At 38.1% G+C, this 23,208-nt stretch overlaps 1 protein-coding gene across 1 annotated transcript in view; it reads right to left on the bottom strand.

Annotated features, from left to right (window-relative positions):
- MTUS2 (microtubule associated scaffold protein 2) overlaps positions 1-23,208 on the bottom strand; it is a 642,868-nt gene that overhangs the window by 317,305 nt on the left and 302,355 nt on the right. The window contains exon 5 of the mRNA XM_037058899.1: positions 9,706-9,900. Coding sequence (XP_036914794.1) covers positions 9,706-9,900 — 195 coding nt within the window. The remainder of the gene's footprint in view (positions 1-9,705; positions 9,901-23,208) is intronic.

The raw sequence follows: 23,208 nt of genomic DNA, 5'->3' as shown, positions 1-23,208 counted from the left end.
CTACCCACCCCACCTGTGCATTTGATATCATTCCCTCTGCATACTCTAGGAACAGCCTCATCTGCTATCCTCACTGCTTTCAACTCCTCTTCAATCTCTCCTTTACTACTTACCCCTCTCCTCTACTGAGCTACAGTCCTTGTCTTTCTTCCACCAAAGTTCTGAACATTCCTTAGTATTCTCCACCTTCACCTCCCTTCTGCCCCAATAGCTTGATTCATGCCTTCAGACATTTTTTGAAGCTAACTTCAGAGTTACCAGTGACCTCCTAATCACTAAATTTGCAGACTTGTTCTTCTCAATATTGCACTCTCTCAGCCTCTGCAGGACAGGGAGCATGGACTAACCATCTTCTTTCCTATAATTACACCACTTCCTGGGTGTTCCAGATGTGCTGCCCTTCTCGCTGGCCACACCTTCTGTTTGCATGGTCTCCACTCCAGACCTAGTTAGACATGCCCTGCAGAATCTGTGGGCATCACTCTTCCAATCTTATCCTATCTACACTCTCCTAGTTTTCAGTCATGGTTCCAGACATCATTTATTTTTCCATGGCTGCTCTAGTTAATTTCAGTCCAGTGTTTCTATAAATCTACTGGATGTATTTCTATGGATTCTTTTCTGCAAACAACATGACCAGAGGCTTTCAAATGCACTCTTCCTCCTGAACCCAGTTTTGAAAGTGACACCCTTACCCTTCTAGTCACCCACCTTCTTACGTGCTCTTGACCTGTCATTTCTGACACACTCACATTTGTCCTTTCTTCCCACCCTCACTGCCACCTCCTATTTCAGGCTCCCATGAATCTTCTTTTCCCAATGGCTGTCTGTTATAGGAGAAAAAGAACCCTTTGACATCACCATGAAATGTATTCTCTTTCTCACCAGAAGCAAAAGGGATTGTCAATGTGTTACCCCTGTCTTCCACCTTAAGGAAGGCACTGCAAGGAACTACCAAACTTCCCACAAGACAGCTTGTGTGTGTCACAGAGACAAGCAAGCATGTCCTGTTGTTAAAAAGTCAATGTGAGTCTAGAAGTTATGCTTGTTTCCTTTTTACATTTTTTCTCTGTTGTCCCAAGTGATGTGAGAGTTGTTCTAGGATGTTTTCTCCTAAGCCAAAAGTAACAAAATGTATAAAAACATTTTTCCCTCCTCATTTCCTATTTGCACCTCCAATCTCTGCTCTGGTCCTGGACCAGTAAACCAAGATGCTCAGCATTAGGCAGGTGTAGGGAAAGAAGGTGATTTCTAAGAATCTCCTAGCTCTGAATTTTGTGAGAGAAAGCAGAGCAATAAAATCTTGGAGCTGCTTTCTGTCTGTTAGTATTCTGAAATTTCCATCTCCCATGACAGGGAATTAATAACAAAAGTAAGGTCTGGCTAGAAGGGAATCATTTCCTAAATTTGGCAGAACTAGGATCTCTCACCATCAGTCTCTCTTCTCCAAATGACTTTGCTCACCACTACCACATTTTTTTCGAATATAATTATGCAGTTAAGAACCATGAATGGTTCCATTTTTTTATAGAATAAAGTTATAGGATCTCAGCTCTTGAGAACCCAAGGTTGTCATTTAGTTCAACCCTCCCAACTTTATAACAAAAATCTGAATCCAATGAGGTTAACTGATGTCCCCTAAATTATTCTATTACCATAAATGCTGGTTTTGATACATAGTTTGCATACATGTATAGCATATTTCTTATCTTAATCACTTTCCCATAGTTTGAAGCATTCTTTCTTCATTAACTACCTTATGTGAGTTAGAACATGCTAAAAACTGACACAACTTTTAGGGGGATATTGTAGTTTTTTAAAATCTTCATCTAAGAATATGTTTTTATTGATTTTAGAGAGAAAAGAAAGGGGAGACGGAGAGAGGAAGAAGAGAGAGAGAAAAGAGCAAAAGAGAGAGAATGGTATGAGAGAGAAACATTGATCAGTTGCCTCCTATAAGCACCCCAACTGGGAATTGAAGCCACAATCTAGGTGTGTGCCCTGACAAGGAATCAAACTGAAACCTTTTAGAATCAATGCTTCAACCAACTGAGCCATCTGGTCAGGGTGAGGGACACTAATTTTTAACAGTTTTACCCACATATTTGAGTCAAGGTGGATAAACTAGGTGTTACTTAAGCAATAAAGACAACATTTCCACTTACAGGCAATGACTAGTACTCAGAAGTACCATGTTCTCTTTTGTAACTGTGTGTGAAGGAAGTAAAAGAGAGGAGTAAAAGCAAGAATTAAATGTGTGGAAATAACTGAAAAAATTCACAGCATGATTCAGTGAAAATGGTTCTATTTTTTCCTTATAAAGAATAATTTAAATTACATAATTACAGATTCCAGGGAAATAGATATTTAAATCCATCAATGATGTGTGTTTGACTTCCTCATTTCCAGAAGGAATCAGAGCTTATTTTGGTTTTTGTTCTCATTATACTCTTTGCCCTACCCACCCAAGTAGGATTGAGATAGTTGACAAAGTAAAATCCTAGTACAATGGTATTAGACTAACAAGACAGGAAGCTATGTGAAGCCCTTTATATACTACAAAATCAATATTCTCGTTTTTTTCTATAGGCCTTAGAAAGGCACAGAAATAAAGTCAGATTTGACTCTCAGTTTCTATTCTGAGTAGAGGTTTGAAATGCCATCAGCTTAGATTAATGTGGCATGTATTAGTCACCTTGTATAAATATCTTTTATTTAAAGGGAACCCAACTGAATATATTTTCTCAAATGATAACATTCTAATGACATGGCAGAGCCCTTTAGATCAAGTCAAAACACAACTTTCCTCACCTATATTTTATAAATATCTAAACAACTATAAGCTTACAGCTCAAAAGCAAGAGACTCCCATGAAAATCAACAGATCAACTTCCAGAACTCCTACCTTAAAATTTCATAAATGATTCGTGTTTTCCTCTAACCCTCAGAAAGGTCTTTACCATACATGACAGAGGTGATTATAAAAATTTAGGAATGGAATGACTGTCATCTCCTTGACTTAGATGTGTGTTATCAATATCACTTTCCTTACCCTATGCCAGACAGTTAATCCCCCACAGCCATTTTTCCAACTGAGCTTTTAAGTCTTTCTCAACACAGAACTTCATTCCCATGGCCCATGGGTGGAAACGGCCATGAAAACATCATAATTACTATTGTGCTATTACTCTGTTCTAAGCACTTTGCATTTATTAATTACACTTAATTTTCTCATCAATCCTATGGTGGTTTTTGCACTTTATTATTATGTATATTATTATTTCATAATAAAAAAGCAGAGGCACACAGAATTGATAACCAGCCCAGAGTCACAGAGCTAGGAAACAGCAGAGGCAGGATACAAACCCAAGCAGTCTATTGCCAGAGACCATGCCCTTCATCACTACACTATGTTGTATCTTAAGAAATGAAAACCAATACAAAGAGAAGATGGGATTTTTAACTACCTTTTTCATAAATTTGTAAATATACAAAAAAGTGAAGTAAAAAGTGTAATAAACTCTTACAGTTCCATCAACCAGTTTCAAGAATTATCTAAAACTTCCATCTTTAATCATGTTTTTTTCATTGTTGTTTTTGTTTTGTTATTGGCTTTTTATTTTGTTTTGTTTTATTTCTTGGCGGGATTATTTTACAGCAAATCCAGAACACTGTCATTACCTAAAACCAATGGAAAATAATTAGACCCAAAGATATACTATATTTTTTTTACTATGAGACACACTCCCCCCACAAATTTGGGAGAAAAGGGGAGTGTGTCTTATAGTCCAAATGGAGCTTACCTGGCTCACTGCTGTGGGGGAGCAGTGACCTATGTTATTTATGTTATTAAATATTTTGCTACATTTTTTTCTTCAATTTGTTTTCTATTTTCTTCCTCTAAAATCTAGGTGAGTCTTATGGTCTGGTGCATCCTACAGTCTGAAAACTCAGTAATGCAGTTGCACTGACACAGCCAGAAGAGGACCAGAGGGTCACGTGGTCTTTCCTCACCTGCACTCAGGAAGATTAGTCACTTTCTCCTTCACATACCTCCTCTCCCACCCACCCACCAAATGCTGTGCATACTTTAGCCATAGTCACACTAACAGCTTCCTGCACACTGGCATACTCCCACCTCCCCACTGAATCGTAACTTCACAAGGGCAAGGATTACCATGTCCTAGTCACAACAGCTGTCAACACTGAGGTCTGTTCTTACCCAACAATAGATGAAGTGTCTAGGGCAGGGAAAGGCAAAATGAGCATGTACAAGGATGTCAATAAGGCTTTATCTCAAGTAGGCAATAGGTTCCCTGGATTCTAACCTCACAGGTCCTTTCCAGCTCCTTTTTTCCGTGAATAAAAAATGACTCCCCTGTTGCCAATGGAATATGAGGTAGGCTAATGACTGTTTCAGTAGGAGTTATTGATAATGCCTCTTGTCAACTCTGATCTTATTTAGAATGTATGTCCAATACAGAAAACCAAATGTGGTATGTGTGTAAATATATTTTATAATACTCATGAGCATAAATGCAAAGTTAACATTGCAAAAGTCTTTCATGTTAACCCTAATCTTCACTGACTAACCTTCAATAAAAACTAGTGATTTTTCAGTTCAGATTATATTCCCAGAACCTAAATCTATTCAAAAATTCTTTAAATATTTACTTGTTTATTATTAAAACAAAAAATAAAAGCTCTAGGATTTAATGAGAATATCTAATCTCACCAAGTTGAGATATATGTTTTTAAAAACAGAAATACTCTTATGAAAATCCTCAACAGTAGGGTTTTAACCCAATCTTTTAAAATGGCTAATTATAAGCACTGCAAGGAAATATATAGGTCATTAGCCATTTGTGAGACTATGAAGTCAGGCTACATGATAACTGATCTCTGAACATAATTACCCTTTAAGTGACCTATTTTTTTCTGCTCTTTAAGTTGTATAAATTATCTATAAGTACACCACAGTCATTGGAAGCAACATTTTAGAGGTTCTAGAAAACTGTGAAAAGCACAGTGATAAACTCCACCAAATTTCAAGACGAAAAAATCTTGATAAAGTGAAACTGTGTTCCTACTACAAAATACTTCCAAAAGCTGCCCAAGTTACTCTCAAGGGTCTCTCTTGTTCCATACTCATTTAAAATAAAATGTTGCTATTGGGAGAGAATGTCTCTTGAAATTCTGCTACCATAAAGGCAATGCAAGGTAGCATGATAGACAGTAAAATCGAGACATAACCCCTATCTTCAAGAGCTTACAATCCATAAGGGAGACAGGACATAGGAAAAAATAACTACAATGAGATGCTATGTGAGAATTCACAAAAGTGCTAAAAGCAAGGGGCTGTAAAGTTCTTAGGAGAAAAAATCATTTCAGGTTCACAAATAAAGGAAGGCTTTTTGGAGGAAGTGGTATTAAAATTGCACTTGAAAATGATATGATCTACAGAGAGATCTTGGGGTCGGGTAGAACATTGCAGAGATGAGTGATTAACACCAAGACCCAAAGGTAGGAAAGCATAAATTCCTCAGAGAAAGATGTAAATAATTCTGGTTGGCTGATTAAGGGTGTATGTCAGGGGCTGGTGTGTAAGGAAGGTGAAAAGAGGGCTGAGTAGGTCATGGAGAACATGGAACACCTAGCAAGGAGCAGAAGCAATGACAAAGACAGCTTGGAGGAGTCAAACAGGGTCAAAGAGAAAACTGTCTAGGATCAAGAGCCCTGTGGATTACAGAATGAAGATGTACTGGGAATAGTTTAGGTGAGAGGTACTAGGATGCTGAGAAGAGAGAGAAGGAATTCATCAGATTCAATCACTGAACACAAAAGAAAGCAAAGGAAGATAACAGATAATACTGATGATAAAATATTCACCTCAGAAGCCAGGAGATCTCAGATATCACTAAAAGATCAAACAATTTGGAGGGCAGGCACTGGTTTGTAAAAGATTCATTTAGGACAAGGGGGTCCAACTCATTTTCACCAGGAGCTACATCAGCCTTGCAGTTGCCTTCAAAGGGCTGAATATGATTTTAGGACTGTGTAAATGTGACTACTCCTTAACAGTTCAGCGAGAGCTCCTCTAGAAACAAGGTGCTGGGCCGGATAAAACACAGTAGAGGCTGGATTCAGCCTGTGGGCCTTGCATTTGCCACCTGTGACTTAGGGGGAAAATGTTCGGTTTGAGGTACATTGAGTCACCCAGATATTTAGAAGGTCATTTGAAAGATCGATGAGTAGGAAGCTGAGACTAGAAATATGGATTCAACATCACATCCTAAATCCTAAGAACTGATGCTGTAGATGAGATGACCAAAGGGGAGACCAAAGTATTGAAATAGATGCATTCTAAGAACAAACCTGGGGAGCTCAAACACATGTCACAGGTGCCAGGGGACAGACAAGGCTTTGATGAACCAGAGATGTGAACCCCTTAGATTCAGGAGGTTTTCTGGACACAGCACTCTCCCCACAAATATCTCCTACAGCCCATCTCCATCTCCCAAAATACTGCCCAGCTTACAAGCTCTCTGAGAAACTTCCTAATCATTCTAATCAGAAACCACCCCCACACCCAGCTCATGAACTTCTGTCCAACTTGGCATCATTTTTAGGCTATGAGCACATATATCCTTGTGTCAAGGTTACTCATACAAATATCAGTCTCCCTGTCCAACTCCTCAGCTATAGCCCTACTTTCCCAAACATTCTACTACTTCCTTCATCAAAAAAAAGGAAAGAGAAAAAAATTATTGGGGTGGGGGAGGGTACAAATGTACTTTTTCAAATTCTTTTTTAAATATTTATATATTTTTATTTAATCATCAGAGGAACCGGGCTGCTAGTTGCAGCTACAGAGAGGCAGCCTGAATGCACACAGTGAATAGCCCCTTCCCAAGATGGACTGCTCCCCATCACTTGCAGAGCTCATGCACTTAGGGCTCCCTGGTTGATAACATTGGAAGGGGTAAGTAAGGGTTTGGCCTGAAGCGCTTCTTGAGGTAGCTCCAACTCTAAGAGTTGCTTCAGTAGTAGAAAAGGAAGGCTTCAAATCACGGGTGCGTCTTCACCCTGTATGGCAGCTTTAAGAACTAAATACAGGAACAACACTGGCCTAGGACCCAAGCAAGCCATCCTAATTTCAATTTGCTCAGCTATAAATGAGTGCTAAGATATACTGGGGTTCAAAGGACCTACAGACATAATCTCCCTCCTTGTGTCTGCTCCATTTGTCAAAACCTTGTAAAAAGAGATGGAAGAACATGTGACAGAGGAAGGCCTGCCCGGTGCCTGACCTCTGGTGGAGGGTAGATTCCCCACAGAACAGCTGAGACCTACATCAGGGCTCATGTGCCTCCCTCTCCACACTATCATCACTTGCCCCAAAACCCAGGAATACAGCACAGAAGAGGTGTAGCTAAGCCAAGGTAGCCCAGGAAACACTAAGGCCTTCACAATATGCCACTTAACAGTTCCCCAGTTATATCATCGCACAGTCACTGTGGACACTGTTCCAACTGTTTATAGGCACAGGAGTATCTACAAATGTGAGTTGCACATTTACAAATAGTTCCTTTTTATAGTCATGTTTCAGACTTTGGGAGTTCTACTGTGCCATGATGTAATCTCTCAGTACAGTGGTATTCCTAAAATAAATCTGATGGGAAAGTAGTGTTTCAAGAAAGACTAATATTCCACAAAGAAAAAAGGAACCGACTCTGACAGCATGTTCACTATTTCTATGAGCTAAACAATGAAGCACTGCTCCTAGTATATGATGGAAGCATTTCTGGTCTTTCAAGAGCTTCATATTTCACTTAATCCTTGTCATCAAACCATCATCTCTCCACTCAAGAAGAGAAGCAAAATTTTTCTTAACATTAAATCTAATAACAACTATAAGAATAATGGTGAATGGTACTAAGATATCAATTAAAACACATGTGAAGTTTTCTGTGATTTGCTGATAAAGTACAAATTTGGTATAGTTAGGTGGCAAATAATTAAAAATAAATTCTAACATGCTATTTTTAAAAATGCTGAATAGCAATATGAGGTATTACTCTTAATATGAAGCCTTTACACTGGGAGCTATTTTCTCTGGCACATAACCCCTGGGTGCTGAGGGGTGCCTATCTAGTATCCCTCGAAGCAGAGGTGATTAGAAATGCTCTAAGCACATCTGGAATTATTCTGTCCACACCTGTCAGTTTTCCTTTAGCAAAAGCTCTACCATAGGGACACAGCTCCACTCACCTTGAAGTTAATTTTTTTAAGGAATCAAAACCTTCACTTTTCCCTTAGAAAGATATAGATGATATGAGATATTTTTCCTTCATGCTCCTTCTAAAAGAGTAATATACCACTGGAAATTTTACTACTAAAAATGAATACAAAGAGCTGCTTCTGTATTTTATAATCTTCAGACCATATGGGCATTCATATCTAAAAGTATGAGTTACACATTTTAATTTAGTTCCTTATTATATCATGTTTCAGATTTTGAGACTCCTACAGTGCCATGATGTAATCCCTAATTACAATGGCCTTTCTAATGTAAATCTGATGGGAAAACTGGTCTGAGGCACAGCACCTTCAGGAAACATGGTGAGTAAAGAACCTCCTAGAAACTGCTTACAAACACATCAAGATAAAGGAAAAGTAATGCATTACTCCTAGGAATAACTAGGTAGACCAAAATTTAGAACTGGACATGTACAAATGTTCAATGCATTACCTCTGTAAACCCGAGAAAGAGAAGGAACAAGTTTGGGGAAAGGAAATTGAAAAAAAAACCTTATAAAATCAATCTCATTCTCAATCACTCCCTCCCCGGCTTGATATCCCTCTCCCTCCTTTTCTCTCCTCCAGCTTGACTCAACTACTATAATCCCTTCAAAACAGCTCTCCACATAAAAAACTTTAAAACTTTTCTAGCCCTGGGGCAGATTCTTGTTAACCAACATCTAAGCTGTAATAACAATAACTTTGAAGTTGATGAGGCTGAGGTGGGGTTTGGGCATCAAAGGCTTAACCAAATAGGGCAGCCTCTGGATCTTCTTTAGGGACAATGGTTATTGTGACTTTTTCAGAGGGTATTAATTCACACTATAAAATACAGCTTACAACAGAAGTCTCAGCAGCCAGGAAATCTTGTCAGCTAATGGGGACCTTCTCAGGTGCAGACTTGAAGAAGTTCAGCTTAATGCAAAGCCACTATAGGGAATCACAGGCGACTAAAACAATTTTCCACTAATACTTAATATCTAATATGTATCATAATGGCACAGCATGGTAACACCTTTTATGAATCTTGAACTTCTTGCCTAGAATCCACAAAGCAAAGGGTTCCTGAGGTTCCTGGAATCAGTCCCTTGTCAATTATCTTCTAGATTTATGAGTAACTTTAAAGTCTTTTTTCCAGGACATTAATCTCTCATAATAGAAAATGATAGTGTGAAGTAGGCTACTTTTCTTCATTAGATTATTTTTTTAAATCCCAGTAATAGTAGATTCAAGTTGTCAACCCAAATTTTCAGCTTATTACATAAAGAAAGTGAAACGCTGTTACACCCACTTGCTGGTTCACCTACTCCTAACTGGAGGATGCTTGCGTTTGTGCAGAGCGCGCAGGCCAACACCGACCCCCCCACCCGGCCCCGCCCACTACGCCCTATCTGCCCCACTTACGGTTGGCCAGGCGGTTCTGCTCAGGTTGTGCTCTGTCCACAGGCTGGGTGCTGGAGACTGAAGACACGCTGGAGCTCCGCATAAAGCCAAACGCCGCCAGTTTGGCGGCAGGAAGACGTGAGTACCCAGGAGGCCGAAGTCCAGATTTCTGTAGACCGGATTTGGCAGCATTTGAACTGGGGGCTTTCTTTAAATCTGTTTAAATGAACCCAAAACAAAGCAAAGCAAACTTTAGTTCACAGTGAGATAGAGAACACACAGAATGTGGATACTAATCCAGTTCTAGCATAAACAGACCATGAGAATCTTGAGGGTCCGATTCAGCACATTCACAAACACATTTTTCCCAGGAAGCCCCCTCACTCTGATGCCAGGTGTTTCAGGGAACTCAAAGAGCGGGAGAGGCAGAGGTGGATAAGATCAGAAACACTTACCTATTGTAGGGTCATAAAGAAAGATACAAAGAGCTTAGGAAGCTGAATAGAGTGATAATACTGTTGCAAGTTACACAAGAATTTTGAAATTGAGATGCATCTTAAAATCTGGCATATAATGAGCAGAGAACCTTCCTGGAAACTATTCATTAACAATTATAACCAGTATATAGTAAGAAACAGGTACAGAGAATCATTTTAGTAAACATTTGCTGGTTGACAGAAATGAGGGGAAAGGGCACAGACTGCAGAGCTGTTCAGGTTGGAATCTGCACTATAACAGTTACTAGCAGTGTAATTTGGGGCCCCTGACCTAACTTAGAATCACAGTTTCCTCCCCGAGAAGGAACCAACCGGGGATCATAAAAGTGGCCTTATAGGTTTAGTGTAAGTATTCCCACTTATAATACAGAACTTAATAGGTGCTCTAATTGATGCTAGGTTTCTTTTCTCTTTTTTCTAATACTTATTTTTATGTTAATGCATACTTAAAAATTAGTTTCCAGATATATGCAAATCCATCTATCAAAATAACAAAACATTATTCTATAAATCCATCATCTTAGCACCACTATGTCTGAGCCCATGATCAATCATCACAACCACTACAAGAAATCTCTCAATACCAGATAGAAGCAGAATGTTTTTAAGGCATATGTTCTACAATGCAAAAAAAATTTTAAAAGGCTGATTTCCCTAGTATTTTGTATAACTGTCCTAGCCACGCCATTTAACAACTTTCTCCTGAAGCTACCTTTATCCTGAGTACTTATGTCCCTATCCCTTGGTCCACTTGTTGTTATCCAGTGGAAGATCACTCAACATGCAGATTAAACATAATTTTTTAACTGGCCTATTTGTAAAAGAAAAAAAAGAATGTCTAAAAAATCAATGAAGAGTCTATATATTAGAAAGTTTCTATGGGTGGAAATATGGAAATAACTAACAGATGCGATGCCAGGATGCCTCTTGAGATGGCAGGGTTTATGGTGCCTCTTCCTCTGCAAGCAGCTCCCCATAAGAGTGAGGCAAGGACAGTTTCACATCCAGTGAAGGCACAATCTGCACATCTGTAGTTTCCTGATCCTGGGTCAGGACTAGGATAAGGAGAAATCAAGTGAGTGCAGGACCTGGGAGCTAGAGCTACAAATATTCCTAACTCAGGTCTGTCCTGACACTTGGAAAAATGCTGAAATATGATGATGAAGAAATAAACACTTTACAAAGTAGTAGTGGCCCTTTGCATCAGCAATTAATGCCATTTCCAATGTCTGTAAATTGTTTTCACATCATTTTGCTTAATTTTAGATGACATCCCCAGAACAGTGAAAGTGTCCCCATGTATCAGATACCATTTTTGTATTAAGTTGATACCAAATCAATTTTGGGTGATGTTTGTAAAACAGTGAGAGTTGCTAAAAATCAGATATAATTTTAACAATAAGTATACACTAAACCCATATTTTGATACTATTTTCAGTTATATATAACTTTCTTCCTAACCCAGTTAAACAATAATTAGCTTGAGATTATACAAGATTAAGTGAGAAAAAATACAAGTAAAATATTTTTGGAGGAAAAACAAATCCATCTTTGGAAATGAGAGGAGTCAGAATTCCTAACAGAGCACTTTGGCATGTAGTAATACTTGTTTAATATTTATTTCAGAATAAAAACCAAGTATTAAGTCATAACAAAAAGCAATTAAGCCATTGAAAATTTTCAAAAACAAATCTACCTTAGCTACCCTTACTATATTCAATCATTATTCATTTCATCAGTACAAAGGCAGCAGTGATACATGTTGAGAGAGGGGGAGAACTTGACAACACAGGATTCCAAGTACACAGAATGGAGGTTTCTAAATGACTTTCTACTTTTCACATTCCCCTAGTTCAGCTCTTCCTCTTAATAAATGCACATATGGAGTGGTAGGAGCTATTTGTGGATATATACCTTGTCCCAACTCTCTGTATATATATAGTCTTCTCTAAATTTAATATAACTTATTAAGTATACATCAAATTAATGTATACATCAAGTATACTTAATAGTATACATCAGGTTACTGTACAATGGCCTCTCCTTACAAATTCATGGACTAGAGGAGAAAGTAAGACCTATACCACTTGGTTTTGATGAGTGTTGAGTATTCAATATAAAGTTTACCTGAAGTTTTCATTAGCCATGCTTGTACTACATTAACTTAGCACACAGCATGAGTGGAATACCTCCACTAGTCTCTCTGCATGTGAACTAGTCTGAAGTGAAGTTCAAAAGCCTGCTTTTTAAACAAGCACCTCAGTGATTCTCACTCAGGTAGTTCCCAAGACCACACTTGGAAAACTTCAACAGAAGGTGCCAGCTCATTCTGAGAAATAATCACATTCAAATATTCTAGTTGAATACCTTGATTTAATCTTAATTTATCATAAAAATGGACTTAATTATTAAAAAATATGCAGTCCTTACTCTTTTTTCAAATCAGTCTAGCATGTCAGAGAAACATATTTTTTCAAGTATTTTTATCCTTGAATTGTTCAAAAATATAGACTTTGACAGAAATAGTGTATCAAGGTTCACTGTAAACCTTCAATAAACTAATGATAGTGATTAATATAATAAAGCTGAGGAGCACAGTAAGAGAAACAACTTCCACAATGGTGGCATGAGAAGCCCCACAGATACTCTCTCCAGTGAAACTGATGAGGGACTCAAGAGTTAGAAAATTTTAGTTTAAGGTAGTAGTTAATAAGCCTAGTAGTTAATGCATGTAAAAAGCTATTGTTTCAGCACTTGCAGGTACAGCCCACCCTGACTCCAGGAGACCACAAACAATTGACCTTTGTGTTCCAAGGTGGTATCTGACCCATCATGTGAGGCCCAGGAAACAGATAAAGAAAATCACTGGCCAGCAGATGAGAAGATGCTAGGGAAATTGCTGGAGTGCAGCTTTGATCTGATTAACCTCTCTCCTGAATTCCAAATCCCTTACCCACACCTTTTCCCCTTGAAATTCCAGATCCCTTACTCACACTTTTGCCCCTTATTAACAAGGCTGGCTTGAAATGAAATGTAAGATGGTCCATTAGGGTACAAATCCGCTGTCTTCTCAGATCACCAACCATCTGAATAAAGCACCCATAAAGATTCAATCCCTGTCTCTGCTTATTGGACCTGGTAGGTGACAGGCAGCATGAATGCCAGTTTCTCTGGTTTCGAGACAAGTAAAATTGGTGAAAATTATTTCTAAAAAAAAATAACAAAAATTTAAAGTCTCTGGAAATTGTTCTAAGAACATAGAGGAAATAAAGAAACACTTTATAAGAAAACCTATCAAATCTCAGTAAGAACAGTGATAGTGATGGCACTTGAGCCAGGACCCACTCCTTCCTCCCCTGTACTCTGTCTGTCTCAGCATGATAAAAAAATCTACTCTGGGTGGGTATGGCCAAAATGACAAGTTTCCTCACCCTGTTAGAGTATGGTATACAGTAGGAGAGGTAGGCCACCACCATTTCACATCCACATCCACATCCAAGAGAAACACATCACCATTGCCATCCCTTAGCATAATCATGACTAAGAGATCTTTCCCAAGCACAGAGATGGGCCGTAAGATGGCTGAAGCAATGTGCAAAGAAATTAACTTTATTTGGAAGAGTGTGGGAGAATTTCAAGCCTAAAGGCACTCTTAAAAACAACGCAGATTTTTATGGTAAGCAATGAGGTAAAGGCTAGTGGCTCTATGTGAGAAAGAAGATAAACTATAGGTAGGCCAGTTTACTGAAGAGAAATAGGACAAAAGCTAAGAAGAACCTTCAAAAACTACCCTTGAGTGGGGCCGGGAAGATGGCGATGGAGTAGGATGGAGCGGACTCCAGCCCCCGTACACATGAGAGAAAATCCTGGCAGATGTACTGAGGAACAGCGCAATCAACCAACAGTTCCCCAGCATTTATGAAATTGGGAGACCAGAGATTGTGACAGATGCTGAGAGACTGGACAGTGGCAGGTCAGTGGGGTCCCAGGAACTTGAGTGGAGACAGGAGCAGAGGCGGTGGGCTGGCACTTGGACCAGTGCCCAGTTCTGGAGACATCTGCCACAGAAGCCTGGGCACACAGCAGCATCGGTAGGCGACCAGCACCGGTCATTAGCTCCCTCCCTCCCTGTCTAAGCAAGGCTGGGCAACACTGGGCAGAGACCTGTCTCCTTGAGTTTACAGAGAGGGTAACAAGGACAAAGGACAAAGGGTCATGTTCAACTGCAGACTGTGGTTACCAGCCCCGGATAATTGAGAGACACAATGTAGTCACGGCTCTGTCTGGGGATTGGGCTGAGCTGAGAGGCAGGCTTTCTGGAGAAGTTTTTTGGAAAGTGGACTGAGGTGTTCTCCTGTGAAGGCAGCTTGGCTTGCTTCCCACCCAGCCTGGCAGTGATCCAGAGGAGGGGCAGGAGCATTTGAGTCCCGCCACAGGACTGGGAAGGACCGTGCCAGATCCTGCAAGCCTGACAGGTGTACACAGAGGTGCGCAGGCACCCACACCCCAGTCTGATAGCCTGGCTGGTGCCTGCACCCAGGACCACAGAGACGTCCTGCTTCAAACCGAAAAATCAGTTTGGACAGTTTGAAACCAACAAGGGAAGATGGGTTTTTGTTGTTGTTCTTTTTGTTGTTGTTGTTTTTGTTGTTGTTGTTTTAGTAATCTCATATATTTTTTTATTTTATTATTCCTTTATCTATCAATACTTTCTTCCTCTCCTTTCTTTTTTCCTGTTTTAGTCCTTCTTCCTTTCTTCCCAAACTTATCACTTTTTCCTCCCTTCTCCTGCCTTGTTTGTTTGTTTGTTTGTTGCTTTGTTTTCTTTTTTTTCCTTTTTTTTTAATATAATTTTTATTTAATTCTTGTTCAAGTACAGGTTTCTGTCTTATAATCCCAACCCTGCCCGCCCCCCACCCCATGCTCCCCGCCTCCCTCCCCTTTCCACCCCCCACCCTTAGTTATTGTCCATGTGTCTTTTATACTTGTTCATGTGAGTCCATTCCCTTTTCCCCTATGTTGCTTTGTTTTCTTTTGCCCATAAGTGACATAAACAACTGGGAACTGCAAAAAGATGAGAGTGGGTCCAAAACAGGGGGAATCTCAACAATACAAACAGAAAGACAAATTTTACTTTGCTATAGCAGAGAAGCCACAAATTGCTGCACATTTGTATTTTTCTCATTATTCTCACTTACTTGATATTTTAATAGTATCTTTGTATTCCTCCTTTTTCTCTATACGCTTCTTAGTCTTGGCTGGTTATATTGTATTATTTGACAAGTTTCCCCATTTCTTTCCTCCACAGTGTATTGCTAATTTCCTATACTTCATACATACACACAAAAAAGAAGTAGGTAGAAGTGGAGAACATCAAGATACCTGAAGGAGACTGCACCACTAAATTTCACAGGTATTCTACCACAGAAGTTCACACCATTAACCCAGGGAGTCAGAACAGATCAATTTAAAAAGCTGAGGATAACAAGAAGAGTCTCACAAACAATAGGAAGACAAAGAAACAACACCCAAATGAAAGAAAAGGAGGAAGCCTCAGAAATAATGTTACAGGAAATAGAGGCAAGTCAACTATCAGATATTGAAATTCAAAGCACTGGTTATCAGGAAATTCAAAGAGCTCAGAATGAGCGACCAGAAACTACAGGGGAGCTACAATGAACTCACTGAAAACTATATCAACATGAAAAAGTAAATAGAAACTATCAGCAAAGGACAAGAAAAAATGAAGATAGAATTTCTGAACTGAAGAACACAGTAGAAGGAATCAAAAGCCAGATCGATTAAGAAGATTGGATCAGCGAGTTGAAGGACAAAGTAGAAAAAAACTTCCAGAAAGAGCAAGAAAAGGAAAAGAGGCTCAGGAAGAATGAAGAGGGATTAAGAGAAATGCAAGACAATATGAAACATAATACTTCCCGAAAAATAGGGGTAGTAGAAGAGAAAGAAGAAAGAAGAAAGAAGAAAGAAGAAGAAGAAGAAGGCATAGAAAACCTATTTGAAAGAGTAATGATAAAAAGTTTCCCTAGTTTGATGAGAGTAAAAGTCACACAAATCCAGGAATCACAAAGAATCCCAATCAAGAGGAACCCAAAGAGGCCCACTTCAAGACACATCATCATTAAAATGGCAAAATTCTAAGACAAAGAGAGAATCTTAAAGGCAGCAAGGGACAAAAAGGAAGTAACATACAAGGGAGCCCCAATAAGGATAGCTACTGACTTCTCAATGGAAACACTCCAAGCAAGAAGAGAATGGCAAGAAATATTCTAAGTAATGAGAACCAGAGGCCTGCATCAATGCTACTTTACCCACCAGGGCTCTCCATCAAGATAAAAGCCCAAATAAAGAGCTTCCAAGACAAAAGAAGTCTAAAAGAATACACCTCCAACAAACCAGCTCTACAAGAAATACTAAAAGGACTGCTTTAGGAAAGGGAGAAAAGAGAGAAACAGAGAGGAACACAGGTACAAAAAGGGCAATGAATAAGTACCTATCAATAATAACCTTAAATGTAAATAGATTAAATGCTCCAATCAAAACACATAGAATAGCTGAATGGACAAGAAAGCATGACCCACACCTATGCTGCCTACAAGAGACGCCCCCTTAGGACAAAGAACCATCACAGATTACAAGTGAAAGGCTGGAAACAAATTTTCCAAAGAGACAAGAAAAAAAAAGCCGGGGTAGCAATTCTGATATCAGACAAAATAGACTTCAAAAAAGGGCCATAAACAGAGAGCCAGAAGGTGACTTCAAAATACTCAAGGGAAGAATCCACCAAGAAGATACTAACATCACAAATATATGTGCACCAAACATAGGAGCACCCAAATATATAAGGAAAATCTTAGAGGGCTTGAAGAAAGATATTGACAGCAACACAATTATAGTAGGGAATTTTAACACCCCACTGTCAAAAACAGACAGATCTTCCAAACAAAATATCAACAAAGATATTGTGGCATTAAACAACACCCTAGATGAAATGGACTTAACTGATAGATATAGAGCCCTTCATCCCAAAGAAGCTAAATACACATTCTTTTCAAATGCACATGGAACATTTTAAAGATAGACCACATGATAGGACATAAAATGAGCCTCAACAAATTCAAGAAAATTGAAATCACACCAAGCATTTTCTCTGACCACAAGAGACTGAAATTGGAAACCAACCTCAAAAGAAAAAACCCTAAACACCCAAAATCATGGACACTGAATGGTATGCTATTAAAAAACAAATGGATCAAGAATGAAACTAGGGAAGAAATCAAAAAGTTTCTGGAAACAAATGACAATGAATTCACAACAATACAAAACTTATGGGACACAGCAAAGGCAGCCTTGAGAGGGAAGTTCATAACAATAGACTTACCTAAAGAAGGTAGAAACATTTCAAACAAACAACCTAACCCTATGCCTGCAAGAACTCAAGGAACAACAACAACAGCCTACATCTACAGAATAGAGGAAGTAGAAGGAAGGAAATAACCAAAATCAGAGCAGAATTAAATGACATAGAGACTAAAACCATGATTCTAAGGATCAATGAATCCGGGAGTTGGTTTTTCGAAAAGATAAACAAAATAGACAAACCTTTAAGTAGGCTCATCAAGAAAAGAAGAGAGAGGACCCAAATAAACACAATAAGAAATGAAAGAGGAGAGATTACAAGTGACACCACAGAAATAGAAGGAATTGTAAGAAATTACTATGAAGAATTGTATGCCAAGAAATTTGAAAACCTAGGTGAAATGGACACATTTCTAGAAAAATATAATCTTCCAAAACTCAATGAAAAAGAAGCAGAAAACCTGAACAGACTAATAACAGCAGATGAAATTGAAGAAGTAATCAAAAAACTCCCATCACAAAAAAAGCCCTGGACCAGATGGTTTCACAGCAGAATTCTACAAAGCATTTAAGGAAGACCTAACCCCTATTCTTCACAGACTATTGCAAAAAGTCCAAAATGATAGAAAACTCCCCAACTCTTTTTATGAAGCCAGCATCATCCTAATCCCAAAATCAGATAAAGACACAACAAAGAAAGAAAACTTCAAGCCAATATCAGTGATGAACATAGACGCTAAAATCCTCAATAAAATATTGGCAAATTGCACCCAACAATACATCAAGAAGATCATACACTATGACCAAGTGGGATTAATTCCAGGGATGCAAGGATGGTTCAATATTCCCAAATCAGTAAATGGGATACATCACAAACAAAAGCAAAGACAAAAACCACATGATCATATCAATACACATGGAGAAAGCTTTTGATAAGGTACAACATCCATTTATGATAAAAACAGTCAGCAAAGTGGGAATAGAGGGAGCATTCCTCAATATAATAAAGGCCATATATGAGAGATCTACAGCCAACATCATACTCAGTGGGCAAAAAGCTAAAATCTTTTCCACTAAGACCAGGGACAAGACAAGGTTGTCCACTTTCATGACTTCTATTCGATATAGTATTGGAAGTTTTAGCCATAGCGATCAGACAAGAAAAGGAAATAAAAGGCATCCAAATCGGAAAGGAGGAAACAATACTCTCAGTGTTTGCAGATGACATGATAGTGTAGATGGAAAATCCTATAGACTCTAGCAAGAAACCTGCTCGAACTAATAAATGAATTTGGCAAAACAGCGGGTTACAAAGTCAATATCCAGAAATCAAAGGCATTTTTGTATACCAGCAATGAAACAGCAGAAGCAGAAATCAAGAAAAAAATCCCATTCGATATAGCAAAAACAGAAATAAAATATCAGGGAATAAACCTAACCAAGGAGGTTAAAGACCTGTATGCAGAAAACTACACAACACTGAAGAAAGAAATCAAGGAAGACACAAACAAATGGAAACATATACTGTGCTCATGAATTACAAGAATTAACATCATCAAAATGTCCATACTACCCAGAGCAATTTAGAGATTCAAAGCAATACCCATTAAGGTACCAATGGCATATTTCGCAGACATAGAACAAACACTTCAAAAATTTATATGGAATCATAAACCACCTTGAATAGCAGCTACAATTTTGAGAAAGAAGAACATAGTAGGAGGGATCACAATACCTGATATCAAACTGTATTACTGTAAACAAAAGGCCACTGTAAACAAAACAGCCTGGTACTGGCATAAAAACAGGCACATAGACCAATGGAACAGAACAGAGAGCCCAGAAATAAACCCAAGTCTCTACAGTCAATTAATATTTGACAAAGGGGGCAGTAACATAAAATGGAGTAAAGATGGCCTCTTCAACAAATGGTGTTAGGAGAACTGGTCAGCTATGTGCAAAAAATTGAAACTTGAGCACCAACTTACACCATACACCAAAATAAATTTAAGGTGGATAAGAGACTTAAATATAATCCGTGACACCATTAAAGTCCTCGAGGAGAACATAGGCAGGAAAATCTCAGATATTTCACACAGCAACATATGTCCCCTAGAGCAAGAAATATAAAGGAAAGAATAAACAAATGGAATCTCATCAAAATTAAACGCTTCTGCATGGCTAAAGACAACAGTATTAAAATAAAAAGAGAAGCAACTGTTTAGGAAAACATATTTGCCAATGATACCTCAGACAAAGGTTTAATCTCCAAAATATACAAAGAACTCACATGACTCCACTCTAAGAAGACAACTAACCCAATTAAAAAATGGGCAAAAGACTTGAACAGACACTTCTCCAAGAAGGACATACAGAGAGCCCAGAGACATATGAAAAGATGCTCAGGACCACTAGCCATCAGAGAGATGCAAATTAAAACCACAATGAGATACCACTTCATACGAGGCAGAATGGCTATCATAACCAAATCAACAAGCAAGTGTTGGAGAGGATGTGAAGAAAAAGGAACCCTACTACACTGTTGGTGGGAATGTGGACTGGTACAGCCACTGTAGAAAACAGTGTGGAATCTCTCAGAAAACTAAAAATGGACCTGCCATTTGACCCAGCAATTCTACTGCTGGGATTATATCCCAAGAACCCTGAAACACCAATCCAAAAAATCTATGCACCCCAATATTAATAGCAGCACTATTTACAATAGCCAAATTCTGGAAAAAAACCTAAATGCCCATCAGTAAATGAGTGAATCAAAAGACTATGGTACATTTACACAATGGAATACTATGCAGCAGAGAGAAATAAGGAGCTCCTACCTATTGCAACAGCATGGAGGGAGCTGGACAGCACTATGCTAAGTGAAATAAGCCAGAAGGTGAGGAACAAATACCATATGATCTCACCTTTAATTGGAACATAGTCAATAAAAGAAAAAAGCAAGCAAAACGTAACCAGAGACACAGAAATTAAGAACAATTTGACAGTTATCAGAGGGGAGGTGGGAAGGGATAATGAGGGGAAGGGTTTTCAGGTGCTACTATGAAGAACGCATGTACAAAACCATGGGGGAGGATGGAAGCAAGGGAGGGAGGTGGGTTTGGCTGGGGTTTGGTGACTGGTTGGGTGAAAATGCAGACAGCTGTAATTGAACAACGATAAAATAATTATTTTTTTTAAAAAATTCTGGCATTGAAAAATTAACTAAAAAGAAAAATTAACTGCAGGGGTTCTACAACAGGTTTAAACTGGTGAAAGAATCTGTAAACTTATAATAGATCAATAAATATCATGTAATTCTAGAAACAAACAACAAAAAGCCCTAACCAGGTACTTTAGTTGGTTAGAGCATTGTCCTAAAATGCTGAGGTTGTAGGTTCAATTCCTGGTTAGGGCACATACAAGAATCAGCCAAAGAATGCATGGATAGGTGGAACAACAAATTGATAATTATCTCTCTCTTCTTTCCTTTTTCTCTCTTTATAAAAAGAAAGAAAGAAACATTAATAAAGCCTCAGAAAAATGCAGGACACCATTAAAATGCGCAATGACATACAAATAATGGGTGTGTCAGATGCAGAGAAGTGAAAGGAACTGAAAATATATTTGAAGAATAGCTTAAAATTTCCAAAATTTATTTTAAAAAAACATCAATCTACACATCCAAGATACCCAACAAAACTCAAATAAGATACATGCAAAGAGCTCCATACCCAGACCCATTATGCTAAAAATCTTGAGAGCTAAAAACAGAAAATCTTGAAAGCAAGAATTGGAAAATGACTATGTATGTGTGAATACCAATAGATTAACAACTGAATTTCCATCAGAAACCATGAAGGGCAAAGGACACTAGGAGGGCATATTCTATATATTGAAAGAATAAAATTTTCAACCCAGAATTTTATATTGAGAAAAAATATCTTTTAAAAATTTAGCCAAAAATAAAGACATTCCCAAATTAACAAAATATGACAAATATATTGCTCACAGACTAAATTTATGAGAAATATTAAAGAAAGTCCTTCAGATTGAAAGCAAGTGATCTCAAATGATAATTCAAGTACATAGACACACACGACAAAGAACATTAGTAAAGGCAATTATATAATTATAAAAGGCTTTATAAATACATACTTCTTCTTGTCTCATAACTTAAATTGCAGTAGTATAACCAATAGGTATATAACTGTATAAATGAGCTTATAACATAGAAATGTAGTGTATTTCACAATATCAGCACAAAGGAGGTAGGCAGAAGCAAAGTTGTATGAGAATAAGGAAATGACAATAGATGGTAACTTCAATACATAAGAAATGAAGAAAACCAAAAATAGTAAATAAAAAGTTAGTACAAGAAACTAAAAAATATATACTTGCTCATTCTCTGTTTATTTAAAAGACCTGAAATTATATGAAGTAATAAATAAAAATACATATTACTTAGTTTGTAACAGACATATGTGTAACATATAGGGACAACAGCAAAAAAAGAAGAAAGAGGAGATAGAGTTATGTAGGAGTAAAATTTCTATAGCTCATTTAAAGTAATATAAATATTAAGCAGATTCTGGTAAGTTAAGATGTTTCTGGTAGACCCTAGAGCAATCAAAAAGAAATAACTCCAGAGTTCTGGCCAAGGTGGAGGTGTAGGCAGTACCTTTTGCTTCCTCGCACAACCAAAAGGAGGATAACAACCAATCTAAAAACAATAAAAAAACAGAAGCACCAGAAAATCATACTTCATGGAGCTCCAACAACCAAGGAATTAAAGAAGTAGTCAACCAGAACTACCAGACTGGTATGTTGAGACAAAGAACTAAGGACCAAATAAAAAGAACAGAGAAATGCTTGAGAAAGAGAGCTAAGCAATGAAGAGATAGCCAACCTATCTGATGGAGAATGCAAAGCTCATAGAACTTACTGAGCTTGGTTGAAAAATGAAAAAAAAAGAAAGATACCCAAAATGAAATAAAGCAAGATATTCAGGGAATCAATAGTAACAGAAAGGAAACCAGGACTCGAAGCAATGATTTAGAACAAAAGGAAGAAGTAAACATTGAACCAGAAGAGAATGAAGAAACAAGAATTAAAAAAATATGAAGAAAGGCTGAGGAATCTCTGGAACAACCTGAAATGTTCCAATACCTGAATTATAGGGGTGCCTGAAGGAGAAAAACAACAAGAAAATGAAAACTTATTTGAACAAATAATGAAGGAAAACTTCCCCAATCTGGCAAAGGAAGTAGACTTCCAGGAAGTCCAGGAAGCACAGAGAGTCCCAAAGAAACTGGACCCAAAGAGGAACACTCCAAGGCACATCATCATTAAGTTACCCAAGATTAAAGATAAAGAGAGAATCCTAAAAGCAGCAAGAGAAAAGAAGAGAGTTACCTACAAAGGAGTGCCCATAAGGCTATCAGCTGATTTCTCAAAAGAAAACTTGCAGGCAAGAAGGGGCTGGAAAGAAGTATTTGAAGTCATGAAAGTCAAGGATCTACCTTCAAGATTACTCTATCCAGAAAAGCTTTCATTTAGAATGGAAGGGCAGATAAAGTGCTTTCCAGATAAGGTCAAGTTAAAGGAGTTCATCATCACCAAGCCCTCATTATATAAATGTTAAAGGGACTTA

This window comes from Sturnira hondurensis, unplaced genomic scaffold (genome assembly GCF_014824575.4).
Source record: "Sturnira hondurensis isolate 20B ecotype Veracruz unplaced genomic scaffold, ASM1482457v3 Scaffold0010428, whole genome shotgun sequence".
NCBI classification, from domain to species: Eukaryota; Metazoa; Chordata; class Mammalia; order Chiroptera; family Phyllostomidae; genus Sturnira; species Sturnira hondurensis.
The sequence above is the reverse complement of the archived record's forward strand: the minus strand, read 5'-3'. Positions and strand labels throughout refer to the sequence as shown.